At 43.8% G+C, this 14,377-nt stretch overlaps 1 protein-coding gene across 2 annotated transcripts in view; it reads right to left on the minus strand.

Annotated features, from left to right (window-relative positions):
- Positions 1-14,377, minus strand: part of HIPK2 (homeodomain interacting protein kinase 2) — a 143,889-nt gene that overhangs the window by 11,864 nt on the left and 117,648 nt on the right. For both annotated transcript variants that reach the window (XM_068142222.1, XM_068142221.1), the window contains exons 12-14: positions 12,186-12,467; positions 2,366-2,613; positions 1,194-1,354 (exon numbers count right to left, since the gene is read on the minus strand). In XM_068142222.1, the coding sequence (XP_067998323.1) occupies positions 1,194-1,354; positions 2,366-2,613; positions 12,186-12,467 (691 nt within the window). The remainder of the gene's footprint in view (positions 1-1,193; positions 1,355-2,365; positions 2,614-12,185; positions 12,468-14,377) is intronic.

The following is a 14,377-nucleotide window of genomic DNA, read 5'->3' on the forward strand; positions in this document are numbered from 1 at the left end:
TCCTGCAGGTGCCTCGTACCCTCATGTAATTAGCTGTTAATTTCTTGAGCACAGGCAACTGCTTACAGTGGGCTAGGAGCAATGTACTTTTTCAGGGATGCTCCATGTTGTTGTTTGGCATTGCACAATGATGTCAACGAGTTTTCCCACTCATTTGTAGTCAAGAGTGTTAAATAACCAACAAAGTAGGAGTCAGAAGGCAAGCAGGGCAATATTCCGTGTTATTTCCTTCAATTCTTCCATGTCTCTCTCTTTGCAAGCTCTCCCTGTTCTGCCATTGCGGTATTAATGCAGCAACCACATTCCTCCCCCACTCTTGGAAACAGATCTTTCCCATTTCCTCCACTTTCACTCACTTTTATTTCAAGTTTATTTAAATTTTTCAATTTCAACTACACTTTGAGAGGGAAAGGACATTCTTCTCACTCAAATGATCTTATTAAAAAAAAACAACAGCTCTGCCTATATCCAGCTCTGGATTCAAACCAGCACTGTCCTCTGCTCTCTCCAGACTTGTTCCTCTTGAAACATTGGCAAATGTGTTGTGACTTCCCTACTCTTATTATCTCACCTTGAAGAACAGAAAGGCCCCAGGTGCAGTACGTGAAAGTTTTTATTTAGTGAAGCTCCTGGGGAGCTCCCTGGGTGTTTTGATCACAATGAAACATCTTGAGAACTGCATGCTGCCAAGTAACAGGATTTGCCCAGGACTGAGCCCAGGTTTATCACAGGACGGATCAAGCTCATTACCATGAGGCCATGCATATGCATAGAGGCTCTGCTTTGCCTTGTCACATTCAATGGTGACTTCTTTCCTAATCCTGTAGCCAGGCTGATGCACTCCCTTTACTTGGAAGATACTCTCCCCATGCTTACTAATAGCTAAGGAGAATTCAGTCCTTCCTACACAGTCTTGCTCCACTTTGAGTCTGAGCCACTGCACTTTCTCTCACATAATTCCCACTCAAACTTAGATCATCTGACTTCAGAACTCATGGTGAGAGTACCACCACCACACTCTGGGATGGGATCTGCACTACTTCTGCTGGCTGAGCTGGAAGATCAAGGTCTGCAGTGATGCTGAAACGAACTCAAACTGGACATGGGGCCCAACTATCATTAGACTGGAACAGGACAGCCCATGCTGGAGGAGCTGGATGATGCACCACCAAAATCTGTCTCAGTTGACTTACCTGACTTAGATTAAGAGGCTGCTGCTGCTGGAAATGTGCTCCTGGTCGCTGCTGCCTATAGGCAACGGCTCCAGACGAGCTCCCTGAAGAGTGACCGCTGGTGGAGGTCACGGTGCTGGAGGACTTGGACTTGTAGGAGGATGAGTGGTGACTGGTGGTGACTGTGCCAGGAAAGGAAACACATTTGTAGCTTACATCACATTCTGTAATTGCTCACCCTATCTCTTCCTCACTGAATCTCCTCCAGAGTGGACTTTGGGAGGAGACATACAAAAGAAGCTGGATAAGAAAACGGTTTCTCTTAATTAACAGAATACCTCAGCAGTGCTTCATATACAAGGCAAGCCTGTTATCCTAGAGGCAGGCAAGCAGACCTGACATCTGGACCCAAACTAGGCCCGGAGAAGGCTTTATAGACCCTTCAGAAATGTGAGCAATGGTTCTGCCAGCAGAACTGTACAATGCAGGTACAAACCCCAAGGAGAGGAAGGAAAGTACAGTGTGCATAGCACACAAACAACCCCGTGGCTTGGCTGACCTCCTGGTGAGCAGGAAGAGAAGGAGAAGGAGCTAGTACAGACCTCACCCTATGAGCTTTTGGTTTCATCAGCAGTGTGCCAAAATAAAGGACTGCCAAGTAGCTCAAAGCCCATTGCTTTGGGCCAGACTTCCACAATAAGCCTCTTCTGAACACATTGTACAGTCTAGCATTGTTGAGGCTTTGGATGAGCAAACCTTATCAGTTCATAGTGAAGGTCCTGGGGAAATGTTCTTCCCAGAAATGCCAACAAGTTTGGATGTCAATGCATGTGTGTTTTCATTACCTTACCCGTTTTAAAGTAACCCTATGGAAAGCTAGGCAGCAAAGGTTCACACTTGCATTTGGGAGCCTTTCAGGTCAAATGTTGAGCTAAAGGCCGCATCCTGTTCTTGGGTTTGTACAGAAGTAACTGAGACTGACAATTGCCCCGTGACTCCTGAGTGTACCAGGGCACATAAACAATGCAATATGGCTCCCAAGAACAGCTGTGTCACTTGAGAGAAGGGCAGGAGCATGGTTTCTTTGGAAAACAAAACAAACAAACAAACAAAATGAAACCGAACAATGAGATTCTTCCAAGATAAATCATTTATTTCTTACTAATTTTCTTGACGGAAGAGGTGCAATTTACCTGGAGCCAGGCTATCGCACTCTACCAACACCTCACTGGCCTGGGTTTTCAGTGGTGGCACGATGATGGTTCGGGGGTTCCCACTGCAGTGAGTCTCTGGAACCCCTTTGGTGTCATAGGTGTTCCCGTTATTCTGCCCTGCACGGTGCTGCACGGCATAAGGGCTGTTGTTGCTGGAGGAATCGGAGTAGGGGGAGTCATGCACGGTGACACAGCTGATGACGTTCTTCCTTTGCTTGGACATGGTGCTGAAACAAAAGCACACAAGCAGAAAGAGTGAATGGGCAATAGTCAACTCGCAAGCCGCCAGAAGACTCTGCCCGCAGCAGATTAGTTCCATAAAGGCAACGCACACCCTTCAGTCCTCAGCCAGAAAGAGGCTGCTTAAGCCAAATCCGAGGCTTCAAAACTCAGTCGTTGCTATTCCAGGAAAGCCTTCATGGAGGTCAAGGAGTAAGCAAGGCATTGTGGATAGATCTTATAGTCACAATGCTTAGAATAGCGCTGAACCAGACTGCCAGATTTCTTTTCAGATTGCTTTTTATATATGAGTGCAGTAGAAGCCCAGCAGTTATACTATGCTTTGTTGCAAGTCTCACCACCCACACAAAAACGTGGCAGCTTCTCCCAGCCTTCCAGCAATGATTTAATAATAGATGTTATGACTTTCCATGCTTAAATCTCACAAATCTACCAAATGTACTCCATTCTATTTACTAATATGGTACAGTGGGCATATATTCTCAATAAATGCTTAAAACTGAAGAAGAAATGGCAAAGAGGGAAAAAAAAAGAGCAAAGCATGCAATGCTTTTGGTTTTCTTTTATTTCTCTAAATAGGCACTCGGGCTCCTGGCTCTAGTGTGGATTATCAAGGTCTTGCTGCAGCTAATCTATCTATGACATCAAAAAAGTGATTAAAAAGGAACATCAACACTTCCAAGATTAGTGCTAGAAGTTCATTAGACTAGACTCTATGAGTACGATTGGGATTTGCCATGCTATTGTGTCTAATTATTCCTGATGGTTTCTCCTTCCTGTTATGAGCTTGTTTAGGGAGAAAAAGAGGGAGAGAAAAAGAGGAGGGAGGAAGGGGGGATGGTGAAGATTTGCTTAAATGGCTCACATCCTTGACAGTGCACAGACCTTGACTACAGAAAATAGCTGCTATGTTTCACTGATTGCATTATGTTGTTATGGCAACTGAAGTTTTTAAAATGATGAAAAGAAATGGATAGCACATAAAAACTAAGTAATTAGGCTTAATGGTGGAAACAGCCCCAACAGGAACAGGAATGACATGGAGAAAAAGGGACCTCTCTCTTTTATGCTTGAGTGTGCACTTTAAAAAGAGAAACATCCCTTTCCCACGGAGTCTCCCCTCCATTCTCTCACTCTGGCCAGTCCAGACCAGGGAACAGCTGATTAATCTGGTCTTAGCTTATGATGGAGCAGTTTGTTCCCTACTCTTTGCACCACTTCTTACACAGGGAAAGGTGGGGACAGACATGGAGAACAGTTTCTTTCCATGGACAATGTTTCCTTACTTATTTTTACCACTGCTAAAGAAGCACTGGTGGGTTCCTTTCAGCTTCACTTTCCATTAACATTCACAAACTGCAACTCAACACCTCAATCTCAAGACCTGTAACTGAAAAGCTATCATCTTCTCCATGAAAGAACACCTTGGGGTGCTGCATTCACAAACAAGCTATCGTCACAGACTTTCCCCATGTACAAGTATAGGTTGGGGACTGAGCTGCTGGAGAGCAGTGAAGGGGAAAAAGACCTGGGGGTCCTAGGGGATGGAAGGTTGACTATGAGCCAGCAATGTGCTCTTGTGGCCAAGAAGGCCAATGGCATCCTGGGGTGTGTTAGAAGGGCTGTGGTCAGTAGGTTGAGAGCTCCCTCTCTACTCTGCCCTGGTGAGGCCACATCTGGAATATTGTGTCTAGTCCTGAGCTCCTCAGTTCAAGAAAGACAGGGAACTGCTTGAGAGTCCAGTGCAGAGCCACAAACATGATTAAGGGAATGGAACATCTTCCTTATGAGGACAGACTGAGGGAGCTGGGGCCCTTCAGCTTGGAGAAGAAGAGACTAACGGGTGACCTCATTAATGTTTATACATATGTAAAGGGCGATTGCCAAAAGGACCCAAGCTCCTCTTGGCGATGCCCAATGACAGGACAAGGGGCAATGGGTGGATGTTGAGGCACAGGAAGTTCCATGGAAATAGGAAGAAGAATTATTTCACTGTGAGGGTGATGGAACACTGGAACAGGCTGCCCAGAGTGATCATGGAGTTTCCCTTTCTGGAGATATTCAAGACCTTCCTGGATGAGTTCTTGTGTGATCTGGTATTGGTGGTCCTGGTTTGGCAGGCATTTTGGACTAGATGACCTCTCGAAGTCCCTTCCAGCCCCTGACATTCTGGAATTCCCTGTGCTATCATCACAGGTTCCTAGTGTGCCCTGAGGAGGGCATGAAACCATGTTGTTCTATGCACAGTGAAAAGTTAGTCTTGAGAGGCCCTTGCTCTCCTAAGGTATTGACACTTGACAGAGAAGGAGAGGAAACTATTGCACAGCAAGCTGGAATCTGAAAGCAATGCTTATAGGAGCAGTATCCTTTCCAACAGGGAATGTGTATGACAGCAAACCCTCATATTCTGGCTTTCCAGAAGAAGCTGGAGAGCATTGGATTAGAAATGGAAAGAGCAACAGTGTTACCTTAGATGGACAACTACTGTATGTGAAGAAAGATGTAGCAGTTTGGATATGGTGCTATGAAAGAAGACTATTAAGCCAATAAAAATGATGAATATTGTATCAATATTCCTCTTTCCTTCAGCAGAAATGCCTGTAATCACACGTTTATGAGTATCCACACTGCTTGCCCTTTGCAGCTACCCTTGGCTGCCAGTTGGGAAGAGATATATATTCCCTACCTCTGACAGTTATTACATTTTATACAGAAAAATCAAGTCACTAAAGAGTTTTCTGACAATTGATAAGGTCTAGCTATTCTTTTACAGTTCCTGCCTTACATAAGTGGCTGAGCTGCTGAACTGGAAATACTTGCTCTCAGCTGACACTTGACAAGGCAAGGCTGAGATGTGGAACTGGAAGGGTAATTTTCTGTGTAATCTGTGCTATTTATTGTTTTAGAATAGGCATAATTTCCACCATTTGATTGAGGGCTGTCAAAGCAGGGACCATGAAGAGCCTTCTCCTTCAAAGTGTTACAGCCCCTAGGTTACAAGAAAATCCAGCAGATCCATGTGGTTAAATGAGTAAGTGACCCAAACCCCAAACCTGTCCAGAGAAAGGGACTGCAGCAGGATATTAAACTAATTTCATGGATGGAAAACTGAAAAGGACCAGAGCTGTGGTCCTGCCAGGCCTTACACAACTTCTCAGTGCTACTAATGTGTCATCCACTAAAGTCAGATGGACTATTCCAGTAACAGAGCTAAACCACATAGGTAAATATTTGTAGGATTAGGCCCCAAGGGATTAGCCTCTTGATCCAGCAGGCTATGTCATTTCAAGTGCACGAGGACTCCATGGAAAGCAGCTGGATTTTTGTCTTTAGGAAAGAGAAAGACTGCAGTTAATGTTAGAGCAAGCAGTGAAGTCAGTCAGACCTATTTACACACACCAAGACCTTGGCACCTGCTGTACCATAGTCTGCCTCAGAGATTCAGGGTGGGAATTTCAAAAGCATCAAAGGCCCAGCTCATGCTGAAAATCAGTTGACTCACAGGCTTAGAGACACACCTTAAGCTGAAATGAGAGCTTTTGAAAATTCAACCCAGAAGAGCTATTGCTCCCCCTTCTCAAAGTCTTCTTGCTAGCCAGCAACTATCCTCCATCCAGTCTCCTTTGAGGACTCAGCTGTTCTCCCCACCTCACAACAATGCAATATCCAGGCTGATGTATTGCCTTCCCTGCTCACAAACCATTAGGACTAAGAGCCTTTACCTGTTGACACAGCACTTGCCTGTACAGCAAGCTTACTCTATTCCTGTAACTCAGCTGCAGCTTTTGGGGAGGTTTGTGCTTACAAAGAAAAATACTATTAAAAGTCTTGCTCCTTTCTTATTGAGCTCATTCCAAGGCTGGTAACTGCTTTCCCTCCTCCAAGCAGCATACATGATTTAGTAGTGTTGAGAGTTGGCATGTGTTCCTGGTCAGCTCCTGTGCCTGCCTGCATTATGTAGGTAAGTGTATTTTAAGTCTCCGGAGGAGGAAGAGGGGAAGATTACCAAAGAGGCATCAAATCCATCTACACAGACTGAAAAGTATTAAACCAGAAAGGCTTTTTAACCCTCATTGGCTGGAGCTCTGTCCTCCCTTTCAGAACAACAGCTGGAAAAACATGCATTGCTTCATAAGTCTATTACTAGTTTATGAGTGGTAGGCCATTCCCACCTGGTCCCAAAGAGATTGTTCTCAAACTTGGACACAAACAGTCCATGTCCAATATGCAGACAGAGAGTACAGCTGTGCCTTTTAACAGTTGCAGAAGCAGGTCTTGGAGACACCTCTGTAACAGATACCACCTTTGTGAGTACAGAGCAGAGACAGACATGGGTTTCCACTCTCCACAAGGAAAGATCTCAAGGAAAAGTCTGATAGCAGGAAGAGAAGACAGCTTGTACAGAGGTAAGAAACTAAGGTGGCATCTGAGATAATCTTAATGGAAAGGTGCCAAAGACATGATGAGGACAAAAAGTAAAAGGAAGTTCAGGAACAGAAGATGATGAATTAGGTGGTAAAGCAATGTTGAAAACACATAGATAGGATAAGGACAGTGACAACAGCTTTTGTAACAATGCAACTTGAGATGACTTCTACGTGCTTAAGGCCTAGCCCAAAAGCTTGCTATGGGACAGCACTGCATGAATAGGCCTTTTTTCTTTGTGTATCTCAAGTTACACCAGAAGCACAGAAAAAGTGAATGGTGTCTAGTAGGGGAAATTCTTCCACAGGCATTTCACTCAAAGAAAACTTTTCAGTGTGGCCACCACAGAGGCTTTCAGCTCCACAAGGCCTTCGAGTTTTGGGGAAGAAGGCATCCATTGCATAGCTGTGCCTCTGAGCTGGTGTGCGTATTCACCATGCAATGTTAGCTTTACATCACAAAAATTCTGTCTCAGGTCTCTGAAACCTTAGTAACACCTTTTCAGATTGCTGCTTCAGAATAATCCACCTATTCTAGGCATCTACAGAGTCAGATAACAAAACTCACACTACAACTGCAATTGCTCTTGTTGAAATCTTACGTCATGCACGTTTTTCTTGGATGCTACACTCATTGTTTGGATGGGAAGTCATCTAGGCATGTCACAAGAGCCACCTCCACTTCTTTTCCTTCCAGTCCCTCCTCCTGCCACGCTCTGTGATGCATCCCTAGGCTGGATGTGGAAATCCTCCTGCCACGCTCTGTGATGCATCCCTAGGCTGGATGTGGAAGTATCTCTTGCTGCACCACCACTGCAGCCTGTTCGCTCTCCCTCCTTCCCGGCCAAAATCCCAGGGCATATTTGGGCCTCCCTACTCTGTGAATAAGTTGATGCTTTACTTTTCTCCAGTCCTAAGCTTCAGAAGTATTTAATCAATGGAGGATTTACATTTAACCACTGCACCATGAGAAGTTGCACAGTGGATAGTACTTAACCCTGCTGCTTGCAGCTTGCTGAGTATGTGCCCCAGTTACTGCTACTGCAATTGCACTGTCAGTCTGTCTGTCTGACTTTCTTACAAGAGCAAGCAGAGAAAAGTAAATTTGTAGGGAAAATCTCAATTCTTCTCTCTGTTTTTACTCTCCTCAGTGCTTCACAGGTAGGAGTTAGACTGAAATTCTTCCTTCCAGAATAAATAACAGTTAGGGCATTATCTTACAACACAGCAGGAAAAAATCTCTTTGGCCTGTAAAGTCTCTTTGTAAAGGATGCTGAACAAAGACTCTAGAAATTTGCTGGTGATAAATAAGGTGCTACTATTGTTTCCTCTTCATATAATAGTTCTTATATGCACATTTTTTTCCCCTGTTCTGCAGGACAAAATGACACACACAAAACTTTTGTGGGCAACAGAAACCAGGTGAAAACAATTTAATTAAATAAAAATGTTCCCTTTTTATTCTGCTAATTTCTTTTTACAATACCTATTATTTGCCCATATTTTGAAAGGAAAAAAAATAAATCTCCATTAAACTAGAAAAGAGGTCTTCCCCTTAGTTATTTAATCTGCTAATAGGTTCTCCTCCTTAAATAAAAGTCAAAGGTTTTTGCTGTTTTGAAGCCTCTACAGATTTCAGTGCGTTGGAGGTATTACTAGGAAAATCTCAATACAGCTTGTAAAAAGTCTTCTTTTCACAAATGGAGGTTTTTAATCAGGAATTTGCCCCTTGAAAATCTCCGACTGAGGTCCATCCTCATGGTTCTACCCCTGGTCCACGGCTGGGGCCCAGTAGATGGCCCCCTTTGACAAGACTCCATCAAGCTGGCTCTCCACAGTCTACTTTACATCACCTCCCCAGCACCTTTATCCAACAGCAGCCCAACATTTTCAGCTGACAATTGATTTTCAAAGGATTACACCAAGCTACACTCATTGGCAGTGTAAAACACACGTGAATGAAAAAAATGGACCATGTGCTGGCCTGCTTGCCTGGTCAGCTGGTAGTTCATAAACATCCGATTTGAACATCTGTGCTTTTCATTAGCAAAAGGAAAATTCTGTCCATATTACACCAAATTTTACAGATTTTTCTTTCTGTGCAAGAAAAGCTCTTTCTGATGCTCTGGTACTACAGAGAAGCTTTTCTGTTGGAGTAAACACAATCTGTAGGGCTCCTTTACTGCATCAGCAGTATCATATTTTATCTGCATTACCAGTCCATCTTACACTGAGACTTACGAACTCTTACATCGTTGAAGGATCTACTACTACTCACAACCACAGGTAGCTCTAATCTCTCTCACTGAGCAATCAATAAAATAAACAATTTTAGTCTCATGGGTCAAAGAGAAATTCCTAACCCCAGAGGAAATAAGAGAATGAAGTACTGTAGCAAATTCAGGAGTCAATCCAATGTCAGTGAAGTTAATGCAAAGACACCACTGCTACCAATAAGATGGGATCAGGCATTTAAGTGTGATCTGTCAAGTATCACATGATTTCTGTATTCTAATCTGAAAAAATACTGTCAGGATGTGACCAACAGCATGTTTCAAGTAATTTCTTATTTTTCTCTCCCACAGATATTGCCCAATAGAGTAATACTTGCATAAATGTTGGAAAGATGATGCATTCTTTGCACTGTTTCATTTTTGACTCAGATCCTGAACATTTGGGCACTGATTACATTAAAGCACTTATTTCACTGTCACACTCATTTTTCTTGGAGCCAAAAAAGTAGGCAATTAAGAAAACTTTCCTAAATGTGATGCACTTTTAATGAGAAGCACCTCAAGTTTGGCAGGAGCAAAGCTCATTGGCATTAAATCCTGCTAACAGCTTCCTTAACGGGAAGCTACACTCTTATTCCAGCTGAGAATCTGATCTTAGGTATGGTCAGGTCAAAAGGCACTGAGTGAACTGATTTCACTTCTCCCAAAGACTTTAACCAAAAATTCTCATTCTGGACATGCTGTTTTCCATCTGTGTCTCTACCTCTAATTCTCCTCTCAGTCTGGTTACATCTGCACAGGCAATTTAACTCACTCTGGAATTCCAAAAGGTGCCCGAGAACAGCCCATGTCCACGTGATATATCTCTACATGCCTCAAAAATTAAATCTAGCTCTTAAGCACTGGCCCTCCAGGAATGCTGGCACCCTGGCGTTCTGTACAGATATGCCATATGGATACAAAAAGTAGCCAGGGATCTGATCCCAGGCAGGAACGTGTCCTGAATATGTTTTAGTCATATCAAAGCCAGTTTGTTTATGTAAGTCTAGCTACCGGGACTACTTTCCTAATCCCTCAGCAGTCCTTGCCCAAATATTTAAAGACCCCAAATTCCCAACTCAATTTCCAGACATTTTTTAGACCTTTGTTCTGTCTGTCTCTCTAGAGAGGTGTCGAGGAAAGAAACTGGTCATATGGCAGCAAAGCTGAAGCAGAGGAGACAACTGTTAACTGAAGTGGCCACGGGATCCTAGCTCTTCCCTCCATGCTCCTCTGGACCCAAGATGATACCCAGACAGCAAGCATAAGTATTTGCACATCATTTCTCAAAGCCTGGGCTCAGCACCATGGGTAAAGAAGCTTGAAAACAGCTCCCATAACCCTTGAGATACCTGCCCTCTTCATGCTGCCCCACCTCAAAACCTTAGTTTTCATCATCTCTTTTGTCTTGCCCTTTCTTTCCCTTAAGAGCTCTGGAAGCCCTTACAGAATTCCTGACTTCCATGCTGACCTGCATTCAACACTTTCCGGAAACCAGCCTTCTTCTGTCAAACTAAGGAATATTGTAGCAATTTTATTTATTGGTACACTAAACAGTGAAATATTTTACACTCTTCTGTCATCAATTCCTTGTGATAATCACTGTATTCATGGCAAGCCTGAATTTAAGAGGCAGTGAGCTCTTGCTGCTTGGTGGAGTTCGATGGTAGTGAGAAAGGGAACGGAAAGTGGCAGTGGCTGTTTGGGGCAGGTTGAAATCACAGTCCTGGTTGCCTGAATCATGTGGCTCCTCTTTACAGATTTTTAGCTCCTTGGGGCCAAATGCATCTCATGTGTTCTGCATGCATTTATCACCAGAGCACAGAGATGCAGAGATACAGATAGGTATCTCCGGTGATTAAAGGGAAATCTACCATGGAGTACGTTCCAAATAAATTAAAAAATTCTCTCTCAACAATACTGGAAAGATAAAGTTATAGAGTTCCTAGCTCAGTTACAACATAAAAGAGGGGGTACTTATTCAGCTGTTTTCAGGGCTATGTCTCCACAACAACAAGACAGAGTGATATCTCTTGTGACTGACATCAGATGAGAAACCTAAGAGTGCTTGTATCTAATGAAAGTTGCTGAAAAGACAGTCCTGGAAAATTAAGTTCTCATTCATCCACAGTAGATGATCAGCAGTGGCAGCAGTCCTGGGCTGCACCATTCACTCATGTGAGTTAATTTTCCAAGGACAAAACTCAGTCATCATGGTCTTTAAGAGTTCATTTATGGCTGTCTGCAGAGTTTCTGCCACATTGTACAACAGTTGAGGGATGTTTTGGCAGCACAATCAGAGCTGAGCAAAACTCTTGCAATGTATTTACCATTATTGAGTGTTTATGACACAACCAGTAACTGTTTTTCATGACCTTATTATGGAAAATAGCACAAATGGAAGGTGTCATTTAATGATCTTCACAGATGCCTGATCACTGAGAAAGAAAAGGCAATTTGAAGCTGCCTTCCATCCTCACCCTTCTTTTTGTCTTTGTTTTAAGCAGCTATCTGACTCAAAAGAAGCTTGTCACCACAGGATCTCTAAAGTCTCAACAATCCTGTGAGACAGCAAAAACTATTATTTCATCTTACAGATGACAGACTATGGCACAGAGAGACGACTTCACTTTTCCAAGGTCACACAGCCAATATACAGCACAGCAGGGAACATCACCTAAGTCTGTGGAGTCCTCAGCCATTCTTTTAGTCTCCGCATCATCCTTCCTCTCAAATGACAGACAGTGTGGGTGCCTAAACCCAACTGTAGATGCTGGGACCCTACAGCAACACTTGGGATACTCCAACACTTCTCTGCCTCTCATTCCTGCACACAGAGAAGAGCAGAGAGTCGCTGCTCACCTGGTGGGTGCATGCTTCTGCTCCTCCTCTTCATCTGTGTCGCTGCTGATAGTGATGACACTCACAGCGGGGCTAGGGGTGTCGGGAATGATTATCGTTTGCCGCTGCCGCTCCCGCGTGGTGCTGGTCGCCACATCACCCCAGCTGCACGTGACAGAGGTGCTGCAGGCAGGGCTGTTGTGCACCATGGCACAGCGGGGAGGGGTGTTCTCCTTCACTCGTTTGGACCGCTGAGGCGAGCTGATGGATTGAGAGGACGAAACTTCATAGGTGGATGCATTTCTGGAAATGGGAAAGATTGTTAGCTGGTTAAAACCTGATTTAAGATACCCATTGCCATGGCTTTTGATCTCTGGTCTCTGACTCAGTGGCACTGATTTATGGCATGCAGGAGATCTGAAAAAGTTGTATAGTCACCTCTTCAATGGCCAGAGTGCCTCACATGACTTATCCATGTAAGTGGCTGAAAAGCAGTTTCTTTCAGTGAAAACATTCAATTTTGTTTTATCTAGAAATTTCCAAATGAGAAATGCTGCCTCCCAGGAGCTTGCTCTGGAAGGCAGAGGCTAGTCACACAGCCCAGACATGGAAAACAGGAGCAGGCACAGTTTGGCCCTTACAGAAACAAGAACAACTCAAATGATAATAGTTTTCTCTCATATCTTGCATGATGCGTTGTGACCAGATATATCTTTTTTTTCCAGAAAAAGCTAAGGCAAAATTAGAATTTGTTGTTGAAACCAACAACCATTTATCAAGGAAACTGCTTTTCTTAGTTGAAAATTTAATTTTCTGTTTAAGAATCTTTTCAATAAACATTTCCTGCCCAATGCTTCATCCTCTAGGATAGTGGAGTCTCATGGATGACCGCATGCAGATGGGAGGACATTTCATTCCCATGAGGGGCAGCAGATACAGCATGTGTAAATCAGTAAGAAAATAACAATCTTTTTATTATGCAGTAGAAAAACATTCTCAAGTCCTGTTTTTTTTCTCCATTTTTCCTACTTCAGCTTCCCTGTCTGACAGCTGGAAAGGGCCCACTTAGATCGGGGATCTGAACACAGAACCTGTCCACCAAATAGAAAAAGCACACTGAGTAAAGCCCATTTCATTCATTTCCCACATTTTCTTTCTTCCTTGTATTTCTTCTGCCTATTTGCAGACTCAAAAATTAAAAACTCCCAAAGTTCCAGTTTTGTTCTGGAGTGAGGCCTAGGCTGCACATTCAGCTTGGCCCAAAAGCTAACAAAAGGAATAGGTGGCATCCATCAAAAAGAAGTCATTCTAGCCCTATCATACTATACCAAGTAACGCAGGGTCTTTTGCATAACAAATTGTTGCACAGTAGCATTTGCAGTGCTTTTTGAATACCAATGAGCAGCGTGGAGCACCCTCTTGTCCAGAGGAGCAGGTTCCTTATTTGGCTACAAAAGTGTCAGGATTAATGAAGCCACAGAAATCCCAGTTGCTCTGAAAGTATCCAGTTCCTCCTGCACACTGCCACCCTGCCCCTGGAGTGGGAAGGGAGAGGGGAGGCCCTGCACAGGCAGACTGGTTGCAACAGGCAGTCTCTTTTGCTGGCTTGCTGAGGACATAGCTGTCTCTCCTCTATGAATGGACTAAGGCATCTGGAGTCCACCCAAAGTAAATGCAATGTTAGAGAGCAGAAAAATAGGAAGGATTTAAATAGTGGCCTCTTAACCAGAGTCAAATTGGTTGTGAACTCAGAGCTCCTCTGGCCCTAGTCCAGTCACCCAGGAAAACCACAAGCTCCTCTGTTTCTGCCACTGCACAAGCAGTGACCCATTTTGGTTCTCTCCTCTGCACTGTTTTGTTTTGTTATTAAAGAAATGTGCTAGTTACACAGCCCAGAGGACTTTCTGCAGAACAGCTGCACATAGATCTAAAACAGCCTTGTCCTCTTAGGCAAGATTACAAGGCTGTGACAGGCAGTGTGATCATCCTACCATTTGTGTTGTGCCACATAACACAGTATGAACCAAACTCCAATCTCCTCCTTGCAGAGATAAATAGTCCTACTGAATTGATAAATTTGGGTGTCTAAGGACTGCCTCTGTATGACATGTCCTTAGAAAATGCTCCTTGTTTTACTCTGCCACGGTTATAACAGGATGACCATGAGCCAGCAATGTGCCCTTGTGGCCAAGAGGCCCTGGTGACACTGCATC

Source organism: Melanerpes formicivorus, unplaced genomic scaffold (assembly GCF_026170545.1).
Source record: "Melanerpes formicivorus ecotype bairdi unplaced genomic scaffold, bMelFor1.0.p_v2 SCAF_8, whole genome shotgun sequence".
Classification (NCBI taxonomy): Eukaryota; Metazoa; Chordata; class Aves; order Piciformes; family Picidae; genus Melanerpes; species Melanerpes formicivorus.